This window comes from Watersipora subatra, chromosome 3 (assembly GCF_963576615.1).
Source record: "Watersipora subatra chromosome 3, tzWatSuba1.1, whole genome shotgun sequence".
In the NCBI taxonomy this organism is placed as follows: Eukaryota; Metazoa; Bryozoa; class Gymnolaemata; order Cheilostomatida; family Watersiporidae; genus Watersipora; species Watersipora subatra.
Window position 1 is genome coordinate 15,936,301 of NC_088710.1, and position 22,198 is coordinate 15,958,498.

The 22,198-nt window shown below is 36.6% G+C and overlaps 1 protein-coding gene across 2 annotated transcripts; it reads right to left on the bottom strand.

Annotated features, from left to right (window-relative positions):
* Positions 1–859: 859 nt before the first annotated feature.
* On the bottom strand, positions 860–21,468 carry LOC137391859 (casein kinase I-like). 2 transcript variants are annotated; one of them, XM_068078403.1, is made up of 12 exons: positions 21,308–21,468; positions 20,529–20,619; positions 20,119–20,297; positions 18,003–18,043; positions 17,748–17,817; positions 12,867–13,015; positions 11,984–12,218; positions 10,569–10,739; positions 7,630–7,775; positions 4,669–4,746; positions 2,077–2,165; positions 860–1,935 (listed from the first exon to the last, which is right to left on the bottom strand). In XM_068078403.1, exons 3-12 carry the CDS (start codon positions 20,237–20,239, stop codon positions 1,854–1,856), a joined length of 1,182 nt encoding a protein of 393 aa, XP_067934504.1. In that variant the 5' UTR covers positions 20,240–20,297; positions 20,529–20,619; positions 21,308–21,468; the 3' UTR covers positions 860–1,853. The 2 variants fall into 2 exon arrangements, with proteins under 2 accessions (XP_067934504.1, XP_067934503.1); XM_068078402.1 differs by having other exon boundaries at positions 21,291–21,468.
* Between the last annotated feature and the right edge of the window lie 730 nt (positions 21,469–22,198).

A 22,198-nucleotide genomic window follows, 5' to 3' on the forward strand; every position in this document is an offset into this window, starting at 1 on the left:
GCGAGAAGCCATGTGTGGTATTTGACATCCCTAGCATCAAAAGGGCGCGCCTTCAGTATTTGCCTTGGAGATAGCTTTTTGGCTAGATCCCCATTTGAAATATAACTTTGGTGAGAACTATAACACAACAATCTTTGTAGCTAACTATGTATGTGTATGTATGGCGAAAAGATTATCTCTGTAGACATTCAGCTCTGTCCCGGACTTCTTGTGCCTGTATAATACTATCAACCGAGGCAAATGAGATTCATATATGCTATCTTAAGTAATTCAGAGCTAAGTAGTAGCTGTCAGCTTTGATTTGGGCTTGATAACCAACTGACATCCCGAACCTGCCTTGGCAATAAGCAATAGAAGAGTATGTGTACATTGGGCAAACATCTATGGATAATTAATCAGGAAGTAGCAGTATTTAGATGCCAGCGAATATAACTATGGTATGTCTGTATCAAAACTTGGGGTTGGTGTATAGGCCTATCTGATATGTGTAAGCCTCGCCTGGATGAATGCAGTTCGTTCTTGAATTTCTTTGTAAAAATATTATACTTGTCAATATTACGGCAAATATAACCTTGATCAAACAAATGTGGTGAGCTGCCACAATGCCAGAAAGTGAAAATAAATATGTAGCGTGGCCGAGTGTGTATACACAAAGATCAATATTTATGATCTGTAAGTACCAATACCTCTGCAACTGGCTTTCAGTGTTCTTGCGATAAAGGAGATAGAAACCCTTGTATTCCTGTGATTACTACAACGGCAAAATTCAACTGCAGGCTGGTCAGCACAGTTCCAACATTAATATTCTTATTTGTCATATCATTTGCTGACAGAATATATAAACAGGATTCTGGATATGAAAAGTAATTGAGTTCTTTTATCTTGGCATCTGTTGCAAATATTCTAAGATGTCATAAATATAGTCCAACAAATTAACGATATGCAGCATGATAATATCATCTGCACATGTCCATCATACTTATAATGAGAGAGTAAGAGAGAGTAAAATAAAACTGTGACTGAAGCTGAAAATGGTATACAACAGGCTTTTCTTATGAACATTATGAAACTGGAAAGATACCAGTATATACTGATCAGTGTGTGTATATATATATTCTAGCACTCATCAATGAACAGTATACAGGTTACATAACACTGTTGAATGGTTAAAACCAAACAGTGGTCTGGAATGGGAATAGCTTTATATAAGCACTCTGCATCCCTATCATCGCAGTTTGGAAATCAGAGAACTCCGTTCTCTATAGCACATCCCTTTTTAAAATACATCGAAAACATGAGAAAATGATCAAGACTAATATTTACTCAAGGACCTCTAAGGCAGCGCTGCCTCCACTGGCTAGTAGAGGAGATTAGAGCAGAAGATGTGAATAAAATAGGGAAAGGAAGGCTTGAGATGGCATGTATGACTTTCCATTGCGTAACTATCTGTAGTGGTCAATAGCGTCTACATGTACATATTTAGAATCAAATAAATGTTAAATGTGGCGGCATTACTCGCTGGCATCACACGATACTATAGTTAGCGGAGGTCAGCTGGTTGCAGAAAGCGTCTGGTCGCCGTCGATGGGTAGGATTGTGTGGACTAGATACAGGTCAATGTTTGTCTACAACTCGTCTTTGTGACGCCTGTACTTGACCAAAGACTTCTTGCTCTGCTGTCGCTGCCCATTCTCAGCATGCGCAGCATCAGTGAGCTTTCCGTCTTCGATATTTGCATCCTCCTCTGCAGTGTTCTTGGCAGCAGATTGGCTAGCTTTATTGGCTACACTGTCCAAAGACTGCAGGAGAACAGTGTCCTTGACCTGCCCGCGACCACGACCAGACTGCCTGTATCATTTCTGACGTTCATCTGTCTGTGGTCGATTATTACGTGATTTGTTTTTACTCGATCTGTTACCGAAGCAACCACAGCACCTGAAAAGAGAGGACAATACTCAAAACTCAGAATGAGAGTTCACTTGTCCATATCACATGCTAGGTTTAATAACAGCAAGGCTAGGTAAAGACACAGAGCTAACACAACCAAGCAAAGAGAAAAGGAAAGTGATGACTCACTTGGTCTCTGGCTCTACCTTTTCCACTTGCGCTTCAGTCCCAGGTGCTCCCTTCGGGCCTTCCACCCCGTTAGCAGGAGCAGTTGGACCCTGCAATACACCACCAAAACGTCAGCACTTGTGTGCAGAGCTCTGTACTCAACCAACAATGTGATAACTCCGCGAAAAGTTACAGCATACTCAAAACTGTTTGATGCTTATTCCTCATTATATGACTGCAGAGAAGCTTGTATACGAAACCCCTTTATTTGAAGAAACTAGCCAGTTCAGTTGATCCTCTTGCAACAGATAATTAAAGACCATAACTTGACTTTATATTATTCACCAATGGCGGATAATACAACAAACTACCATCTTAATGCATTAATATTTTTACGCAACTGAAACCATCCCAATCCTCCCAATGAAGGAAACATCACCAGCAACATCCCTGACAGATCATTTGACTAAAAGCTCAGCTAGCAGCAGTTTTGCGTAAAAAAATATACATTTTACAGTTTTACTCAAATACCGACTTGGCACCGAGGTGTTTACCGCACTGAGTAATTGAACATGAAATGAATGGAGCCAGTGTACCAAAAACTAGTCACAAATCAATGACTTATCATGTATAACGTCCAAAGCTACAAACTTTGGCTAGTAGAAAATACCTTTTCTACAAAGTTTAATCTTCAAAGAACAAACAAATTCAACATTCTTCAAAGTTTTTTCTTTAAAGAACGTTGATCACAAAGTTTGTGTTCAAAGTCGTGCGTTGTAGCTATTGGTCTCATTTGTATGACAAATGAGACTTTTATGACAAAATTTAATTGGAGTTTAATGTAAAATCAAAAATGTAAAAAAGAATGCGAAAAAACTTGAAAGAAAATGAGGCTCTAATATTCTAAATCGACGTTGATAAATAATCCGTAGGGCCAACCAAGTACGATTCGCTCAACAGTTGATAAATAATCCGTAGGGCCAACCAAGTACGATTCACTCAACAGTTGATAAATAATCCGTAGGGCCAACCGTGTACGATTCACTCAACAGTTGATAAATAATCCGTAGGGCCAACCGTGTACGATTCACTCAACAGTTGATAAATAATCCGTAGGGCCAACCAAGTACGATTCACTCAACAGTTGATAAATAATCCGTAGGGCCAATCAAGTACGATTCACTCAACAGTTGATAAATAATCCGTAGGGCCAACCAAGTACGATTCACTCAACAGTTGATAAATAATCCGTAGGGCCAACCAAGTACGATTTGCTCAACAGTTGATAAATAATCCGTAGGGCCAACCATGTACGATCCACTCAACAGTTGATAAATAATCCGTAGGGCCAACCGTGTACGATTCACTCAACAGTTGATAAATAATCTGTCGGGCCAACCAAGTACGATTCACTCAACAGTTGATAAATAATCCGTAGGGCCAACCAAGTACGATTCGCTCAACAGTTGATAAATAATCCGTAGGGCCAACCAAGTACGATTCGCTCAACAGTTGATAAATAATCCGTAGGGCCAACCAAGTACGATTCACTCAACAGTTGATAAATAATCCGTCGGGCCAACCAAGTACGATTCACTCAACAGTTGATAAATAATCCGTAGGGCCAACCAAGTACGATTCACTCAACAGTTGATAAATAATCCGTAGGGCCAACCAAGTACGATTCACTCAACAGTTGATAAATAATCCGTAGGGCCAACCGTGTACGATTCACTCAACAGTTGATAAATAATCCGTAGGGCCAACCGTGTACGATTCACTCAACAGTATACTTATTTATGAACGCACTTGCATTTTGACACAAGCTACTAGAATTTTTGTAAAAATTGAATACACATACTTCTCTAGGTCTATATGGAAACCCATCGGCAATTACGCCTTTAGAGAAATGCAGTAATAGTCATATATTATTACAATATAAATTATATTACTACAATGTCATCAGTCACTTAATAGCACCGCAGATGAGATTATTATACTCTACACATAGACATGTATTAGATTATTATACTCTACACATAGACATGTATGAAATTATTATACTCTACACATAGACATGTATTAGATTATTATACTCTACATATAGACATGTATTAGATTATTATACTCAACATATAGACATGTATGAGATTATTATGCTCTACATATGAACATGAGATTATTGTAGACCTGTGACACTAACGACGGCATAGTTCATCAATCTAATATAACATAAAGCAATGGCTAGAAATTGGATTTGCAATATTTCCTATCAAGTCGATCGTTTAGAGTGTTCTATATTTGAACATGAACGACTCTACCATTCAGGATTCATTTTGGTTCTTCCCAGAAGTTATGTGATCCATTTGAAAAAATATAGTACCGTCTGCTTGTGAACGAAATTTGAAATATAAAAGTTAACTTGCCTAGCAGAATAAATACGTAGCAGTACAAATTTTCCACAAAATTATCTACATTAATTATTGTGAACCACTGAATTTTATTATAAAACAGGCAACTAACTACCGGCCTACGTTACTAAATTCATATGAAGGGCAAATCATAAGCTAAATCTTGAAAAAAAATCATTTTTCGTGTGGAATATATACTCACAGGTGCACCAGCTGTATGTCTGTGTCTGTTGGTAGGTCGTGACGTATGCGATGCACCCTCAGTTGAGCCAGATGGTTGCTAAAACAGAAGTAACGACTAATGCACAGTGCATCAGATTCACCAGTCGACTCTCGATTTAATTTAAAGGACGATGTTTATGTCAAATATTGTGTTTTATATGTTACATTTATAGTACTTTTGATAAAAACCCAATTCCATTTTACAACCTTCTTTCTGAGAATAACAACTCTCTGACCACAAGCGAAGACGAGAATAACATCACGTGGCAATGGCAAAGTAGGATTAGAGATCAATTGAAACATGAATGAACCAATTTACAGTGACCTCTCTCTGCAAGCTATTTTGAAACCCTTTCAAACTTACGACAGCAAAGAACTCAAAAAGCAAAAATGTGTTGCATTTTAAAATAATGAGGCCTCTTCATACAACATGAGTTAATAATTTTCAGGATTTTCTAGCATATTTTATTTTAAGCAATTGAATATTATGTGCAATACAAAAATAAAATATAAGGATTATATTATAAGGTTTCAAAAGTAACGGAAATTTAGCATATGGATGATATTGTAGCTTTGTCATTACTAGATATTAGAAATGTGACCTTTATTTACTGAACGCTTTTATTACGGCTAGCAAATGCTATTTAATTTTCTAGCCACATTTCTGATGATTTGAATATAAGCAAAAAGATTTTAAAGCAGACTTTCTTGAACTAGAAGCTTAGCTAGTGCTAAGAAACTGTGCATGTGACCAGACTTTTTGAGCAGACGGGTACCGCACTGTGTTGTACTTGTAAGCGCTAAATTTCAAGAGAGAAAAAGTTCTAGCAATTAGCTATGCATGTAAGGGAGGCTATCTGTCTGTCCTAACATTTAATAAAGACAGCATCTTTTACAAAAGAAAACCACTGACTAACCAAAATCTCATTAAAGATGCATGTAGACATACAAACTACTCTATATATTAGAACCTTGCAGAGAAGGCATAAAAATATTGAATAAAGGTTGACCGAAAAAAAACCCGGCAAGCTTGTTGTTCATTTTGTGACTGCCAACAGAAAATTGATACTACATACACTAGGAAGAAGCATGTAAGCATTCTCAAGAAAAACGTTATATTTTCAATTCTTTTAGCAGTTTGATTAGGAGTACAGTAGACATCTTACAACACTAATAATCCGTCCTGAGAACGTTTACCTTAGAGGGATTTTTCATTATATGAACAGTAAAACATATGTCAATTGCCTAATCTGCTCCAAAGTCATCCCAAACTCACCCCTTTGGCTGTTCAAATAGGAAAAAACAAAACCTATTTAATTTAATTACTGTATAGTAACTGCGATATTATTGGTTTGTATCGACAACTTTGCTCTTTGAACTTATCACTCTCACTTGGTTTAAAGTTCAGGCAATTTTCATTTAGGAGAGCGTAAGTCTCTAACGCCAATTTAAATTGATTTTTTCACTTTTTTTCTGGACCGCACGGTCCATGGTAAAAAAAATTGTAAGCTTAAAATAAAGCAAACCAAAAAAATTAATTTACGATCGTAAATATTACCATCGTCGGTCTGTCCATCCATTTTTCTAAAGCCAAGGTTAGAGATTATGATAAATGATTGATTTCAAGGAGACTCCAATTCATGACATTCACGTTGGTCGACTGACACTCAACACCTGCACCAATTGAACTGGAACCAACTTGACGCTTTACGTTATATGAAATTTCTCATTTTATACGACGCAAAAACTTTATACAAATTCTTTACTTTAACTAAAACTTACGTTATAGGAATGTCTACTATACTTCAATTAAAATCTCTCAGTAAAAACATTGAAATACAGCAAGAAGTTGAAGTAGCATTTTTACCTAAGTAAAGAACAATATTTTATTGGCTTATAACAGTGCCTTTTAATTAAAAATTTTGTAGTATCTAAAGCTGACGGGCTCGTGCTAACTCAGTTTTTGCTATCTCTTTGTCATAAGAATCTTACAAACTTTATACAGTAATAACCTTTAACATTTTAAAAATGAATTTTGGATTTGCCGTTTTCAGTTGCACTTTTTTTGATGGTTGCCCTCAAATGTTGTTGAATACATACAGTATTTTTACTGCTGTCGATGCAATACTTTATATTGACCTACATAACAAAAAATAGAAAAAATGGGCTTTGAAATGATTTCATATTGTCAGTGTAGGTAACAATAGGTGATTCTGCATGCGCTGTTTTTATAATACTTATACAAGTTTGATGAAGACAAAATGAAAACTCATGTCATACTAAATAACGCTCGTAATGATAGACAATACGAAACAATAGATTTATTTTCCTTGAAATTTGTAGTAGCATATCGTTTTCAGAATAAATATCACACTACACTCACATGAAAAAGAATGAAGCAGTACTAACTTGTTGTCGATAGCATTAATTTTTTAACTAGTCGATGAAATAGCTGACTGAATCTTTACTATAATAAGAACCGTGTCCGCCTGTTGCCACATTTAGAAGTTGAGAAAAAATGCATCGCACAGGAATCAAACTTGGATATTCAACCTTGGCTTTGCAGTCAGGCACGCTCCCAACAGCACCACGACATCCCCTTGCAGGGTCATGGAATGATTATGCACATAGTTATTACACATGATGATTCCTCACAGCACAAGGGACTGTCAACATATTAGTAACTATAACAACAATAATTCACGTTTGCCGTCATAGATTGTTCCACGAGGAGATTACTCCTGATTAGAATCAAATTGTCTCTCCCACAATGACTTTCTCTAAATGCAGAATTTGCCTCTCCTTTAACAAATGTCAACTGCGTTTAAGCAGTCATACTTGGCTAAATTGTAAAAACAACAATGGCTGCGCACACCTATGCGATACAATTTATCAAGATGATGATACAAAGAAGTGCTCTCAAGCGACCCCTAGCACTGACCTGCTTGTCCACCCAGTCAAAGTGCCAGTCACACTCCATACCACTTTTCGCCATTAGGTCTTGGAAAATACTTTTAAGATATACATAGTCAGGAGTTTCAAAGAAGTCCAACCTTCTTACGTAGCGTAAATAAGTAGAAAACTCTTCTACAAAACAGAAGTTTGCAAGAATCTCCAAACGTCTGCGATAGAACTAATTTGTTCGATGCAAACGTTGAACCTTTCTGGTAATTTTGTTGAACTTGGCGACATGCCTAGTTCCAAACTAACCCATATAATTCACAGGTGATCAGATAGACACAAAACAGAAGGCACAAAATCATCAATCTCTGGAAATTGCCGAACTTTCTCATGAGATCTAATGAGACGAAACTATGAGGTGGCGACTAAACAAACAAATGATGGTTTTCCATGTAGTCAGAGTTTGGCTGTTGCATTTCGTCTTCCCAGTTCCCTTATACAGAAAATCACTCAAACATAGGAATTTATTAGTTTTTATCTGCCTTTTAATAAAAACAATATATTATGTCATAATATTCCTTAATGCAATTATATGGTTGTAAACTGTTTGTAAATTATAGAAATATAAATTTCCAAAAAATATATTTCAAATGCAAAAAAACACCATCCCAATATTTATGGTTTTGATCAACAGTCCTTGCTGACAGATTTTTTTGTGGAATTTGCTAATTACCATGTTGAGTTTTAACAAATGGATAATTAAAACTTATAAAACGGGCGCTACCTTTGACTGCTACTATTGCATCCCCTTGACAATTCTGCTTCTGCACAGCTCTTATAAAGAGCATATCATATTTAAGTAAATACTATAGAAGTTTACTCTATATATTGCATATTAAACAATATGTGGTATACGTAAACCATCGTCGGAATCGCAAGCCTCTTAAACCATAACTGTCACGAACAACTTTTGTCGTACTAATTAGGTAAATAAGACACGCTGATTCCGATTTTGTACTCAAAATAAAGATTAGTCCACTAACCTTCAAAGTCATTTAGGCTTTTTTAAAGCGTTTCAATGTCCGTTTCGAAAACAACACAATCGGCATTACAAGCTCCGCCCATAAATATGTGACGAAACCTAGCTTTTTCAGAAACGGAAGTTCGGAATGTTTAGTCCGATTTAGAATAATAGAGATGGGTGTCTTAAAACCCATTATTATCTAAATCCAGCCTGTAAAATAATTTCAGTTTTTTATGAAAGGGATATAAACTATTTAAAATTGCTCGCAGCTTGTTACATGACGTTTAAATGGGCTGGACGCCGAGAAAAAATGAGCTCAAAAAGCGCGGTTTTATCACGAACTAGCGTTGTTATCGCGCTTTTTAAAAATGCAATGCTAAATAGCTTATCTACCTTTCAGAAAAGACTGATATTATTTTTAAGGCTGAATTTAGATATTAATAGATTTTAAAACACCCATCTCTATTATTCTAAATCGGTCTAAACATACCTACGTAACTTCTGTTCCTAAAAAGCTAGGTTACATCACGTATTTATGGGCGGAGCTTGTTATGCCGATCGTGTTGTTTTCGAGACCGATATTAAAACGCTATAAAAAACCCTTCATTACTATGAAAGTTAGTGGCCTAATCTATATTTTGATTACAAAATCGGAATCAGCGTGTCTGATTTACCTAGTAAATACCATAAAAGTTGTTCGTGGCAGTTATGGTTTAAACATGATTGTTGGATATTCATTTGTATAGAATATAGAACAGAGTCACTCAAGCTCATCGTCGGATAGCTCTGGTTGAATGCTAGGCTCTATCTACCGGCTATAACTATTTATTAGCTGGTGCTAGATTCTGACTATCATACAGAGCTGCTCCGTAAGCCAAATCTAGCTTAACCAATGTGAAACCTTTCAACATTCTGTAGACTAGATACATAACCGGTGACCTATAATCTTCCTCGACATTATAATCGACTCAAAGGCAGCAATAAACATCCAGTTACAACAGCAATCACTAAGTAATCCCGAGGTGATGGCACCATGAAGATTTGATTCGGTTACTTATGGATATGAGTCCGACTATCGACATACTATGGTTCTTAAACTGAGGCGTGTCTAGCAACCGAGTTGATTCATGTATTATAATTGCACTGTATGCAGAACTAGGTTGCTCGAGAGTTTTTGTGAAGTCTCACCAGTCAAAGAGGCAACAATGATAGAAAAGATCTAAGCTTTTAATATTAGTTTTCTCCTGAGAAATACACAGAAGTCTATATATGTATAAAACATCTTCAACATTATTATTGTTATGCCATTGATCACTGATTAGGTTTCAACTGTGCATTGATCACCATCAACGAATGGAAACTCGCTGCATCAAACGGCGCACTCTGGTACGACTGAATCTTTGAAGTACGAGCACCGCCTCTTAAACTCGCAGTGAATGAATTTAAAAATTTGAGTAGGAGTTGATTCATGTATTATAATTGCACTGTATGCAGAACTAGGTTGCTCGAGAGTTTTTGTGAAGTCTCACCAGTCAAAGAGGCAACAATGATAGAAAAGATCTAAGCTTTTAATATTGGTTTTCTCCTGAGAAATACACAGAAGTCTATATATGTATAAAACATCTTCAACATTATTATTGTTATGCCATTGATCACTGATTAGGTTTCAACTGTGCATTGATCATCATCAACGAATGGAAACTCGCTGCATCAAACGGCGCACTCTGGTACGACTGAATCTTTGAAGTACAAGCACCGCCTCTTAAACTCGCAGTGAATGAATTTAAAAATTTGAGTAGGAGACCAAGTCAGACTATGTTACATGTTTAAAGAAACTCGGAACATTTGATAAAAGTTGAAATATTGACTATTAATTTCTCTAGAAAAAAACATTTCGATAAAGCAGTTTTCATGTCGACAGTTAGTAAAATTCTGAAAATAACTAGAGGAACTACCTGGAAAATGCTCGCACAAGACTTCTATCGGAGTTCCTCTCTTGGTGTCTCCGATTTTTTGATATCTTTCCTTGAGAGTATCAGCCTTTAGGCCCTGCCACGGCAGGCTGCCTCGTAGGAAGTACATAAACATGTGGCCGAGTGCTTCTAAATCATCCCTACGACTCTGTTCTGTAAAACATGTTATTTGACTATAGACACAGCGTAGGGATCGACTGACCACTTTTGCCTAATACCCAAATTAATTAAAATTCAATGACAACTTGATACATTAACTTCTTGTACTAAGAAAAAACTTTGTCAAAGATAATACCTTCGCTATGGACCACACTCTACCTTCATCATGGACCACACTCTACCTTCATCATGGACCACACTCTACCTACACTATGACCATACTCTACCTTCGCTATGGACCACACTCTACCTTCATCATGGACCACACTCTACCTTCGCTATAGATCACACTCTACCTTCATCATGGACCACACTCTACCTTCATTATGGACCACACTCTACCTGCACTATGACCATACTCTACCTTCGCTATGGACCACACTCTACCTTCGCTATAGATCACACTCTACCTTCATCATGGACCACACTCTACCTTCATCATGGACCACACTCTACCTTCATCATGGACCACACTCTACCTTCATCATGGACCACACACTACCTTCATCATGGACCACACACTACCTTCATCACATATCATCACACTTTACCTTCACCATGAACCATACCACAACTTCATCGAAAAACCGGCTTTACAGTCCAGGACTGTCTAGTCCAGGACTCACTGGTGCAGACTTTCTGGCTCAGACTTAAGCACTGCTATTTTACACCAAAGAAGTTATTTATGCTTACATACAGTAAATACATTACATGATGATAATACCAAGAATATGCAAAAGACCTTCTATTCATGAAACTCCACACATAATACCTTGTTCTTCGAAATACATAAAAAACCAACTAAAATTAAAATAAACTGAAATTTCAGTTTATTTCAATTTCAAATCATTTCGATTTTGTTTCAGTTTTATTTCAGTTTTTTTCAGTTCGGCGTATTTCAGTCATTGAGTTCAGTATTTCACTCAGCCTGTTATTGAAGGATCTCATGAACTACATCTGTCAAATACGTATATGTATGTAACCATTATGTACAAATTTCTCTCTTCCACTTTAACTTAAAATTTGTTTAGCTCAAGTTAAGAAAAAAGGATAAATTCTGACTTTGTAATCTGTGCCAGAAATCATCTTGCCAAAGTCCTTCGCCAGAACGTCTGTCCCAAAAAGTCTCATCGCGGTACCTTTACTTATGATCTATCTTTCCTTTACCATGTTCAGTACATTATACCCTCCCCATGCTATGTCCCAGCCCAACCACGCAAGATACTCGGAGGCCATACCTCTGCCTAAGTGTGTGTGGATGCTCATATATCTGGCAGTGCCAGTTAGGCTTTTGTGCTCCCTGTATGGTATGTGTTTATTCGACTCAGGGTCTATATATTCCTTCGCTAGTCCAAAGTCTATTATATGCACTATGTGGTTGCGTCGAGTGGAATTTCTGCCTATTAGAAAGTTTTCAGGCTTTACATCTCTGTATATGAGATGCTTGGTGTGCACGTAGCTCATCCTGTCCAGCTGCAAACAAAGTAAAGATACCTAAATGGCCATCTGTGGAAATAAAAATACCATATACTTCACACCTGCGTGAAAACACATTAGATTGAATACTGCATAACAACAAACACTCCATTATATTACCGAGAATAAACAATAATACACAGGTGAAGGAGAGTTCATCACTGCGGAATGACATTATTATAAATAGTACTCTGCCATTAAAAATACCAGCACTTCAAGTACTAGTAGGCATTTACTCTGCTTAGGGCAGCATTCCAATGACTGCTATCGTGTGCAACACTATATGACAAATCAGCAATCCACCATATTCAACAGCATTAAAATGCAACCTAACTTTGACGTACGCAAAAAAGTGTATAAAACGTGACAAAATGTCCGTTCTTTTCCTTAGCGACTGTATATTATATTAACAGCTAATGTCTACATAAAACAATGATAAGCTGTTTATGGACAAACCTTGCTACTAGAACTTATTGAGCTGGTGTTACAAGATTGAATATATTGTGTACAATAAGCCAACTGCATAGAACATTTAGAAAACCCACTGAACAGATTGAATCACACCTTTTCATCTCTAACAGGCTTTCGAACGCACCAGGAAACCATACACTCATATTGAATAGAATAAAGACGAGAGAAACCTACCAGCTGTATAGCTACCATAAGCACAGTTTTCAGAGAAAACCTTCTTTCACAGAGATCGAAGAGGTCCTCGAGTGTAGGTCCCAGGAGCTCCATAACAAGAGCGTTGAACTTACCACATGGGCCAAAGTAGTAGACTTGAGGCACCCCATCTAGAATATATAGTAACAGAACAAATGACAAAAGAGCAAGCCGATATCACTCATGTTATATCAAGACATCAAGTAGAGGCAGTATATATATTACCTAGCTACAAGCCAAAAGCAAAAAAGATGAAGGGTCAAGCCATCTATCGACAGATGAGCTCGGCCACTACCGACAGCACCGTGTCAAGAGGTTCTGCGGTGATAAACTTGCTACTAAATCCTTAAAGCAAACCCCTCAGGCAGCACCCCTAGCAAATGGACTATGAACAACTCGCTCTACATCAACTAAGTCAATATGTTAGTCAAACTGAACTACCCTGAGGTAAGTGACACGTGTCTCGTTTAACCCAAATCAACTTTGACCTTTTTTCCATCCGCCAGTGCGAATTCAAAGCTGGTGAAAAAATATCCCAGTCATAATTATTAGAAATACATGTTTTTACAGAAATTATACCATACGAAAATACAGTTACCGATAGTTTTTTTTGTTATGACATAAAAAGTCTGTTTGTTAGCGCATACGCAGCTTTACCCAGTATGTAAATACTCTCAGGCATTAGTCATTATGAAAAAATATATACTCGTCTGTTGACCTGACCAGCTCACTATCTCATTTTTGGTATCACCAAAATACTTATCATGCAATCTATTTATATATATATATATATATAAATCTTAAAGTTTGTCATATGTCATCGTTCATCTATCTGGCTGAAGTGATAAAGTTTTAGCAATGAAAAATCACCTTCGTACTGGATTTGAACTTGTGACATTTAAATCTTAAATCTACTAAAAGCATGCGCAAATAACCTTAAAGCTAAGCCGTTCTTATCACACCCATCGCTCTTACTATATACTGTATATATACTTTTTGCGGACTGCACACGCTAAATTATTAATTAACACAGTGCGCCCCCGAGTTACGATACCCGAGTTACGATACCCGAGTTACGATACCCGAGTTACGATACCCCTGTTATAAGATTATTTTCGCCTTACTGTACGAAACACGATGATTTTTCATCCTCGCCATACTGAAGCAAATTTTTTCTGTCCTTCGATATTAACAAAAACTCGTGTATCAGTGTAAAAACTGGTAGTTGGTGTATCGATTATGACGAAATAGCAAAAATTCTGATATGCTATTCGCCAAAATCCCTTCCACAATGCCTGAAAGAGATGTACGATGTTCACTATCTCAGTTCGGCGTTATTTGTTGTAAGTTATAGTAAAAACGAATTCGAAAACAGATAGGTGATAAGATCTTAGCCTATGAATAAGTTGAAATTTAGTAAAATACATACTAAAGCTTAGCTCCAAGTGTGTGTTTAGTAAGCTAAATTAATTTAAGTTAAATTCAACATTTATGTTATACATCTGTCTCAAAGGTAAGAACTCTCCACGGTACGTACTGCACAGAATACATTGTGATGTTACAATTTTTTGCAGATCATCAATACTAAATACACTAAAGTTACTGTAGGTAACTATAGTTACTAAGGTAAGCATAATGTTTTGTTACTAATTTTTAATATGTATATAAAGTTTTGATGATTTCTATCAAGAGGTGTTTGCATTACATAATTACTATGGGTTTCTATACCACTCTATAAGATAGTTTCACCTTACGATGCCAAAACTGAAATGAATTAAAATCATATATTCGTATGAATAAATTTTTATTTCAATCGCAGCAAAACAGACTTTATTTAGCCATTAATTGTTAACTATTTCACATTTATATTTAAGCTCCTTTACGGTTGTTTTACTTTTTCTTTTAATGTATTTCAACATAACACTCTTTCCATGATTTGAAATTCAAAAGTTAGAGTGGTTTGAAAACCTTTACAACTGTTTTATTTTTCTCCAAATTTATTTGAACTGCGCAAAACACTTCTTATGATATAAAATTTGAACATTAGAATAGTAACTGTTGTTATATGTTAACTTTTGTTGAGTAAAAACCAATTTTTTGTGGAAAAACTTTTTATTACCTGGGCATTCAGTTAGTCTATATACATACATACATACATATATATATATATATATATATATATCTCATTGTCTGTCTGTCCATTTATAGCCATAAAGTTTCAGTAGCAAAAAATCTGCTTTGCAGAGGATTTGGAACCTCTAGTTCTGGAGGCATCAAACTTATCCATCAGACTACAACGTTCAACTGAGCATAGTGATCAATAATGGTGAAAATATTAATTACATCAGTTAAAATGTGCATAACGATGATTACCAGCTGGGCTCACGGCCTCACTAGATAAATACCCGGTGTTGTACATGTGATAAAAAAAGCTGATAAACAGTTACAGGTAATGCAGTGTAAAGGTAGTGTAGTGTAAAGGTAATGCAGTGTAAAGGTAATGCAGTGTAAAGGTAATGCAGTGTAAAGGTAATGCAGTGTAAAGGTAATGCAGTGTAAAGGTAATGCAGTGTAAAGGTAATGCAGTGTAAAGGTAATGCAGTGTAAAGGTAATGCAGTGTAAAGGTAATGCAGTGTAAAGGTAATGCAGTGTAAAGGTAATGCAGTGTAAAGGTAATGCAGTGTAAAGGTAGTGTAGTGTAAAGGTAATGTAGTGTAAAGGTAATGCAGTGTAAAGGTAATGCAGTGTAAAGGTAATGCAGTGTAAAGGTAATGTAGTGTAAAGGTAATGTAGTAGGTAAAGTAATATGCGTAATGTAAGGGCATTCAGCTAGTTACCCAAAAAAGGCCAAGAGTCAGAGACGGATTAAGGTACAACTACAATGAGTGACTATTTGATGTGCAACAAAAGTGATATCTTTTGATACCTCGACACTCCGCAATGACAAAATACTTTTCGATTGATCCACGTTTTGAATAAATAAAATGAATTCACTAAAACCAAAAAGCTCATAGAGACAACTTTATAAAGAACAACATCTTTGAGTTTGGATTCATATACTGAGCCGGCCAGGCAAATACCAATTGTCAACATTTCCTTGCAGCACTTTTAGTAAACCTTCCTTAATCATAGTTATTCACTATCTTTCGATTGTGTAGATGATGTGGGTTTGGAGTTGTGCGCACATGGAGTTACAGTGTGACGAGTGTTTCAATAGACATTCGCGTGCTCCGAATTAACGGGAGCGCTTTGTTAAAAAGATGATGAATTCTACACCAAAGGTCATTGCAGTACACTTCTGTCTCGCTTAGCAACACGCTTGTGAAATAAAGACTGAAGCGTAGAAAAACTTTAAAACGGAATAATGTACGCAGCACGTGTTCGTGCATCATTCCCAAATGTCGTTTCCATCTTTCAAAAGCATGAAACATTCGATAATAATTTGAAAGTAATAAAACTCGCATGACTTAGGGGTTTTAGCAGTGACCATCTTGTGAATGACACAAACTCGCGGTTTAACCCCATCATGGAAGCATAGTGACTATTATATTGTTACATATCTTGTTGTGATGAATGTACTTCAGATTATTACAGAATTAAGCAGGAGTCCATGAGTTACAAGCTAAGTTTTTTGCAGGACCAATACAGTGGTTTCTTGTTACTTTGCACCTCACCTTTTGAGACCTTAGCAACATGGCCGATTTTCTAATAGTCGTAGATCTATCAAAGGGGATATTGAGGAAGAAGGCTGGTGGTCAACATGAATTCGAAACAATAAAAATGTGGGCAAATAGCCAAAGATCATCTTAAATTAACAGCTAGATATAGAAACAGCCATTACTGGACCAGCTTATTATTATCAAATAATGGGTGGGTAAAGGTCATTCACAAGAATCATTCTGGCGACAAAATCTCCTTGCAGCATTTTACTTACTGTTGGAAAGATGAGTTATCAAGTCAGCTTACCCCAAGGTTATAAGGTAAAGCAGCAAAACGATGACCCCGATATATAATTAGAGGTTACATTTTAACTTACAATGACTTGCCAAAGATAAACTGTTAGATCTACTGCATGTCAAAATTGGAAGGATGGTGCTAATTCGCACTAATTTCACTTTTCCTAGTCGGCGCTCAGTTAGTCCTCATTAACCATGATAAGTAAGGAACCAGCAACTGGCTAGTACCATATGAACCTCAATTATGGCATATTTGATAATAACTGTGACGTGACATTTTTGTGACACCTGATACTACTATCATTACACCTACTACTATCACTACTACTACTATCATTACACCTACTACTATTACTACTACTATCACTACTACTACTATCACTACTACTACTATCACTACACCTACTACTATGGCTGCACCTACAGGTATAACTACAACTATCATTACAGCTATTACTATGGCTTCACCTACAGGTATAACTACCACTTCTACTATCTACTACTACTTGTAAACAAGGTGAAACACAGAGTAAATTTTGCAATTTAAAACACATTGTTTGAACATGTAATACTAACAAAGGGGTTATGCAGTGCACAACAATCCCATACAATCCATAACAGGACCATTCCTCCAGTACTGCCTCATGGCATGCGCTCAATGCAGGTTCTCAATGCCAGCTATCAATTTTGGGAAAATTTTGGTAATTACACAGTTATTTATACCAAAAGATAAAAAAGTGAGGTAGCCATGCACTTAGGCAGAGCTAATATCTCATATTGCTAGCACTTAATGAAAAGCAGTAATTTGGAGAACAGTACCTATGCATGAGCATGTACACTTGTTAAAACTTACCCTAACAAAACACCAGAAAAGGAATAGAGAAATCCAGTTTATGTATAACATACCGTGATTCCCGAGTTGCTTATAGAATCGGTACTCCAAGTGCAACTGAGGTGCTCTTGATTTCATTGACTCCTGTACAAGTAACAGATAAGTATGACACATGGTCGCGCATCATGGATTACTGACTAACGTGCATAATATAAGAATATACAGGATACTCAGTACAAAATACATCTTCCCCTTGCACTCACGCTGAATCGATAAGATCCCCCTCTACCCACCCTCGGGTTCCCCGTACATCCTAGTCAATAACTCACCAGTTTAATGGCCACGTGCTCATTATTGTATAGATTCTTGCCTACAACATAAAGGATGTGTCAGCCCGCAGAGCAGAATCAATGACCACCAGTAGGAAAGCGAAAACCACTATAAGAGGCAGCGAAAGGCAAGTGCTGTACTAAATTAACAGCTAGTTCATGCACAGAGACTGATCGCCATTCTACGCCTGGCTGTAAACAGTGCTTATGTAGTACAAATACAGAACACGCCTGCTCAATAAAAATCGAAACTTCATAACAAAACTGGATACCAGATAGATCCACAATTTCGTAACAGTTTCAAGCAGCGAGGATTACAAATGAAACAATACAGGCGTATGCCCAAAGCTACTACTCCTACCAGCAAAAAAGTAATGAGACACTGGGACTTTCCTTGCGTAATGTATTCTTTGTGATAATAAATTATGCGTGCACAAAGTACTTCAAATCTGTGGGGGTGGGGTGATTTCTCAACTAAGTGAAGGTTAAAAGACAATCTACATGAGGCAATACTTGCAGTACTTTGGGTTAGTAAGCAATCGACAAACAGGAAAATGACAGTTTCTTAGATAGATAACAAAATACTGCTGATATAGAGATGCAGCGATTTTTGAAGCTCTCAGGATAAATAGTTTATTGGATGAAAAGCTCTGTGAGTCATACGGCTGACCCAGAGGAGTAAAAGCTGCTGATATCAGCTTATTGGGTATCACTGCAGCTAACTAGACAAATGTGTTGTTCCTTGAATGACTGATTAGCGAAAATGAGTTTTGTACATTTGACTAAAACTTGACTCGTAGGTTACTGTTATGTAATAGCTGACTGTTCTGTAATTAAAAAGTGTCTGCTTTGAACAGTGAGGAAATTTGCTTATATAATATAAAATTCATTGAAGAATTCTAACACAAACAAACTGTTTTACTCTCTCACCTGCTGTAGGACCGATAAAGTGTTACCGACATAAGCTAGATCTACCAACAATAATTATAGTTTTGCATGTATTGTGTTCTGCTTGTCCAGTCTTTACACAACAACCTAAATTTCTAACTGTAATCTTAGATTGTCACTGATTATACTGGTGATAGTTCTAAAGGATCAAATCATAACAGATATAATAATGATACTAAAATTAAACTGAATAATCCAAAATTAATTACATGAATCACGCGGTAGTTCCAAACATTTGAATCTACTTTGGCAGTCTGTGAACTAAAACCATCTAACTAGAAGTATAGGGTACACATGGCTTCCCACAGTGAGACCCACGACACTCTAACAACACACTGTCTCCATTGAAAACTGGTCTGTATGTATAGATAGCGGACAGCTCTAATCCCATACACTTCCTCACACAGAACAAATATAACTAACGTTGTTGCCAGGCACCATTGCATCTACCCGTATGAGGCAGAACAGACGGCTTATTTAGTCAGATAACGACTAGCCAATGCAAACACGCACTTGTAAGGGCGTTTCATATAGTGCTGGAGATAAACCAGAAGAGTAACTAGACACTAGCTGCCTCTGTTAGTCTATGTAGCCATCAGCGGGCTAAAACAACTTCATTTCACCATCAGCATTCAATTCAGTTGATTATTAGCTTATAATGAAACTTCCGCTCACAAAACTGTATAATTCAGCTGTATGCATAATCAACTAAGACAATGAAAATCAAAGGAATAATGAAGAAATCAATACCAACTAGCATTGTGTACTACACATCGAGGACTGTACAGCAGTAATGAATGATCACAACTTAAATGACTGGTATCAGTCAAGGATGAATGATTATTGTCCTAACTAACTTACTGAAAAATTGACAGTAACTAACTCGAGGTTAAGTTATTGGCATTTGCAGTAGCTTGAAGAATAACATATTCCAAAGAATGTCTGAATCTAACATGGTACTATCAACTAGAACTTGTTATTCAAGAATGACTGATGGATGGGTAACCTGATCAACTCGACAATTCTTTAAAATTTTGAATGGCTTGAGGGTGGGTGTAGCGAGAGCATTTCATTACTATTACAAATTTACCTACTCGCAAGAAAACAGAGGAAAACTCAATATACGAAGCAAGCCCACAGCAGAATGACTGTGGTATTAGCAACCTACCTAATCTGAGCTCCCCAAAATTGCCACAGCCAATCTTCTTGCCAACCCTAAAATTGGGTCCAACCATCAGAACACTGCCCCCACTTGTACTAGATGTTGCTGCACTGCTCCGGGTTGCCATATCAAATAATGTTCCCCAGAAATTCAGCACAAATCACGAGAGCTAGCTAACGAACTTTCTGCAAAATATAAATGAACTATTAGCAAAGTCTTCATTCCACAAATGACTAGTCAAGTATTTTGAATGAGAGATAATGTTAAACAACATCAATAAGAAATCAGATTTAAAAAAACTCAAAAATATGATTTTAGGGATTGTTAACTAAGTATACAACATCCCAAGCAGGTGACAAGATCTTTGACTTGATGCTACTGATTAGCAATATAGGACAATGTAGAATTTTAATTACCTGACAATGGTGCATCTCCCAGGGAAGGAGCACCATCATGGCGTCATGCCAGTCTGGAAAAGTGCATATAGGCCAAGATATTCAGGGCAATCTACAATAAAAACTCTAGTCAAAATGTGTGCTACAATTCAAGTCAACATTACAAAAAGTGATTAAAACCAGGAAGTATTCGTTGTCTAACTAATTGACATCTTCATAATACACCTAAGCTTTTGATATCAACTTGAACAGTCTTTAAGGTTAATCATATAAACTTATGTTTAAATAATCAGGTCATCTAACTACAATGTTTTCTCGCTTATGTGTAGTTACACACCGTTTAACTTAGTACTCAACACTAGATTTCATACTAAGAGTTAAACCCTAAAACATGACAAAACAGCAAAAAATTTGAATGAAGCAGGAAATGTGAGCGGACCAATCTAATTTTTCTTTCGATTAGTACTAACTACACCAAATAAAGAAATAAAAAACTTATAAAAACTCAAATATAAATTAAAAAAGGATTAGGTTTTATTAGGAAAAGAACTCGTAATTATTGTCACTCACAACTAAATAATAATTAAGTTGTTTCCACTGTCCTATCCAAAATATACTGTAATGGTAATCAGATAATTCGTTATTTCAATAAACTAAAAGACACATGTTCTAACGACATGAAGTACTGTGTGTAACTACCATGTAATTCTATTTACACCATAAACCACGTTTAAAACAGTAATACAATAGAATGCACCCTCGATATAACGAAGACACTCTTACCCAGACAAAACACGTACAAAGACAAGTTGATGAGAAACCGAACTGCTAGATGATGTAGTAAAGGTTATTAGAAGAAATTATGAGTTTCCAGATATCTATTCGTGTATGTTACAGCATATTCAATTTGAAGACAGGAAAAAGAAATGGAGGAATATAGCGACTTTGTTTATTTTCCTAACAAAAACCGGACAGGCTCAGTGTCGCAAAATATTTTGCACGCCGTTTTGCAGCAGAACGAGCGCACAACTCCCTCTTTGTAAAAAATACCCGTGACGTTCTTAATCACTATCGGCATGAAAAATAATCGTCGAGTCATTCATTGGAAACGTCTAATTGTGAATGAGGTTGTATTTACACATAAAATGCAAAGAAAACTGACAAAGCCGAGTATATATTAGTTTGTTTAGTATGCGTAGGTGTAGCAAAACTCAATAAAATGCAATCATATCGTAGTTTTTAATTCAAACTTGCTTTCGCTACTTCCGTACTTTATTTCGACTGCAAGTTCGCTACGTCTATGGTTGTATCTCTCGATTCTGGGTTTCTTGTTTTTATAACGGATATAAATGATAATTCCATTAGCATTGAGACTAGCATAAAAACTAAAGAAAAGACAACTTGTGAAAGGCCATCTATTGATCTCTCTTACAAAGTTCGTGGTTCGTTCTGGTTGGTGCGTACACATTAGTGACATTACAACTTGTTTGATGCGCAACTAGTGCTGACATTGCGCTACAGTGCATACTTTAACGCCTCCATAGCTGATACTCTGAAAGAAACACCCACCTGGCTAGGCCCAGACTTGGATATTGTACCCCCAATCACCTGGTTGGTCAATTTGAAATACACTCCCTAAACATTGGGAGTTCCCTAGGGGGTGCCCAGGCTCCACGCTCCGCTAAACGTCC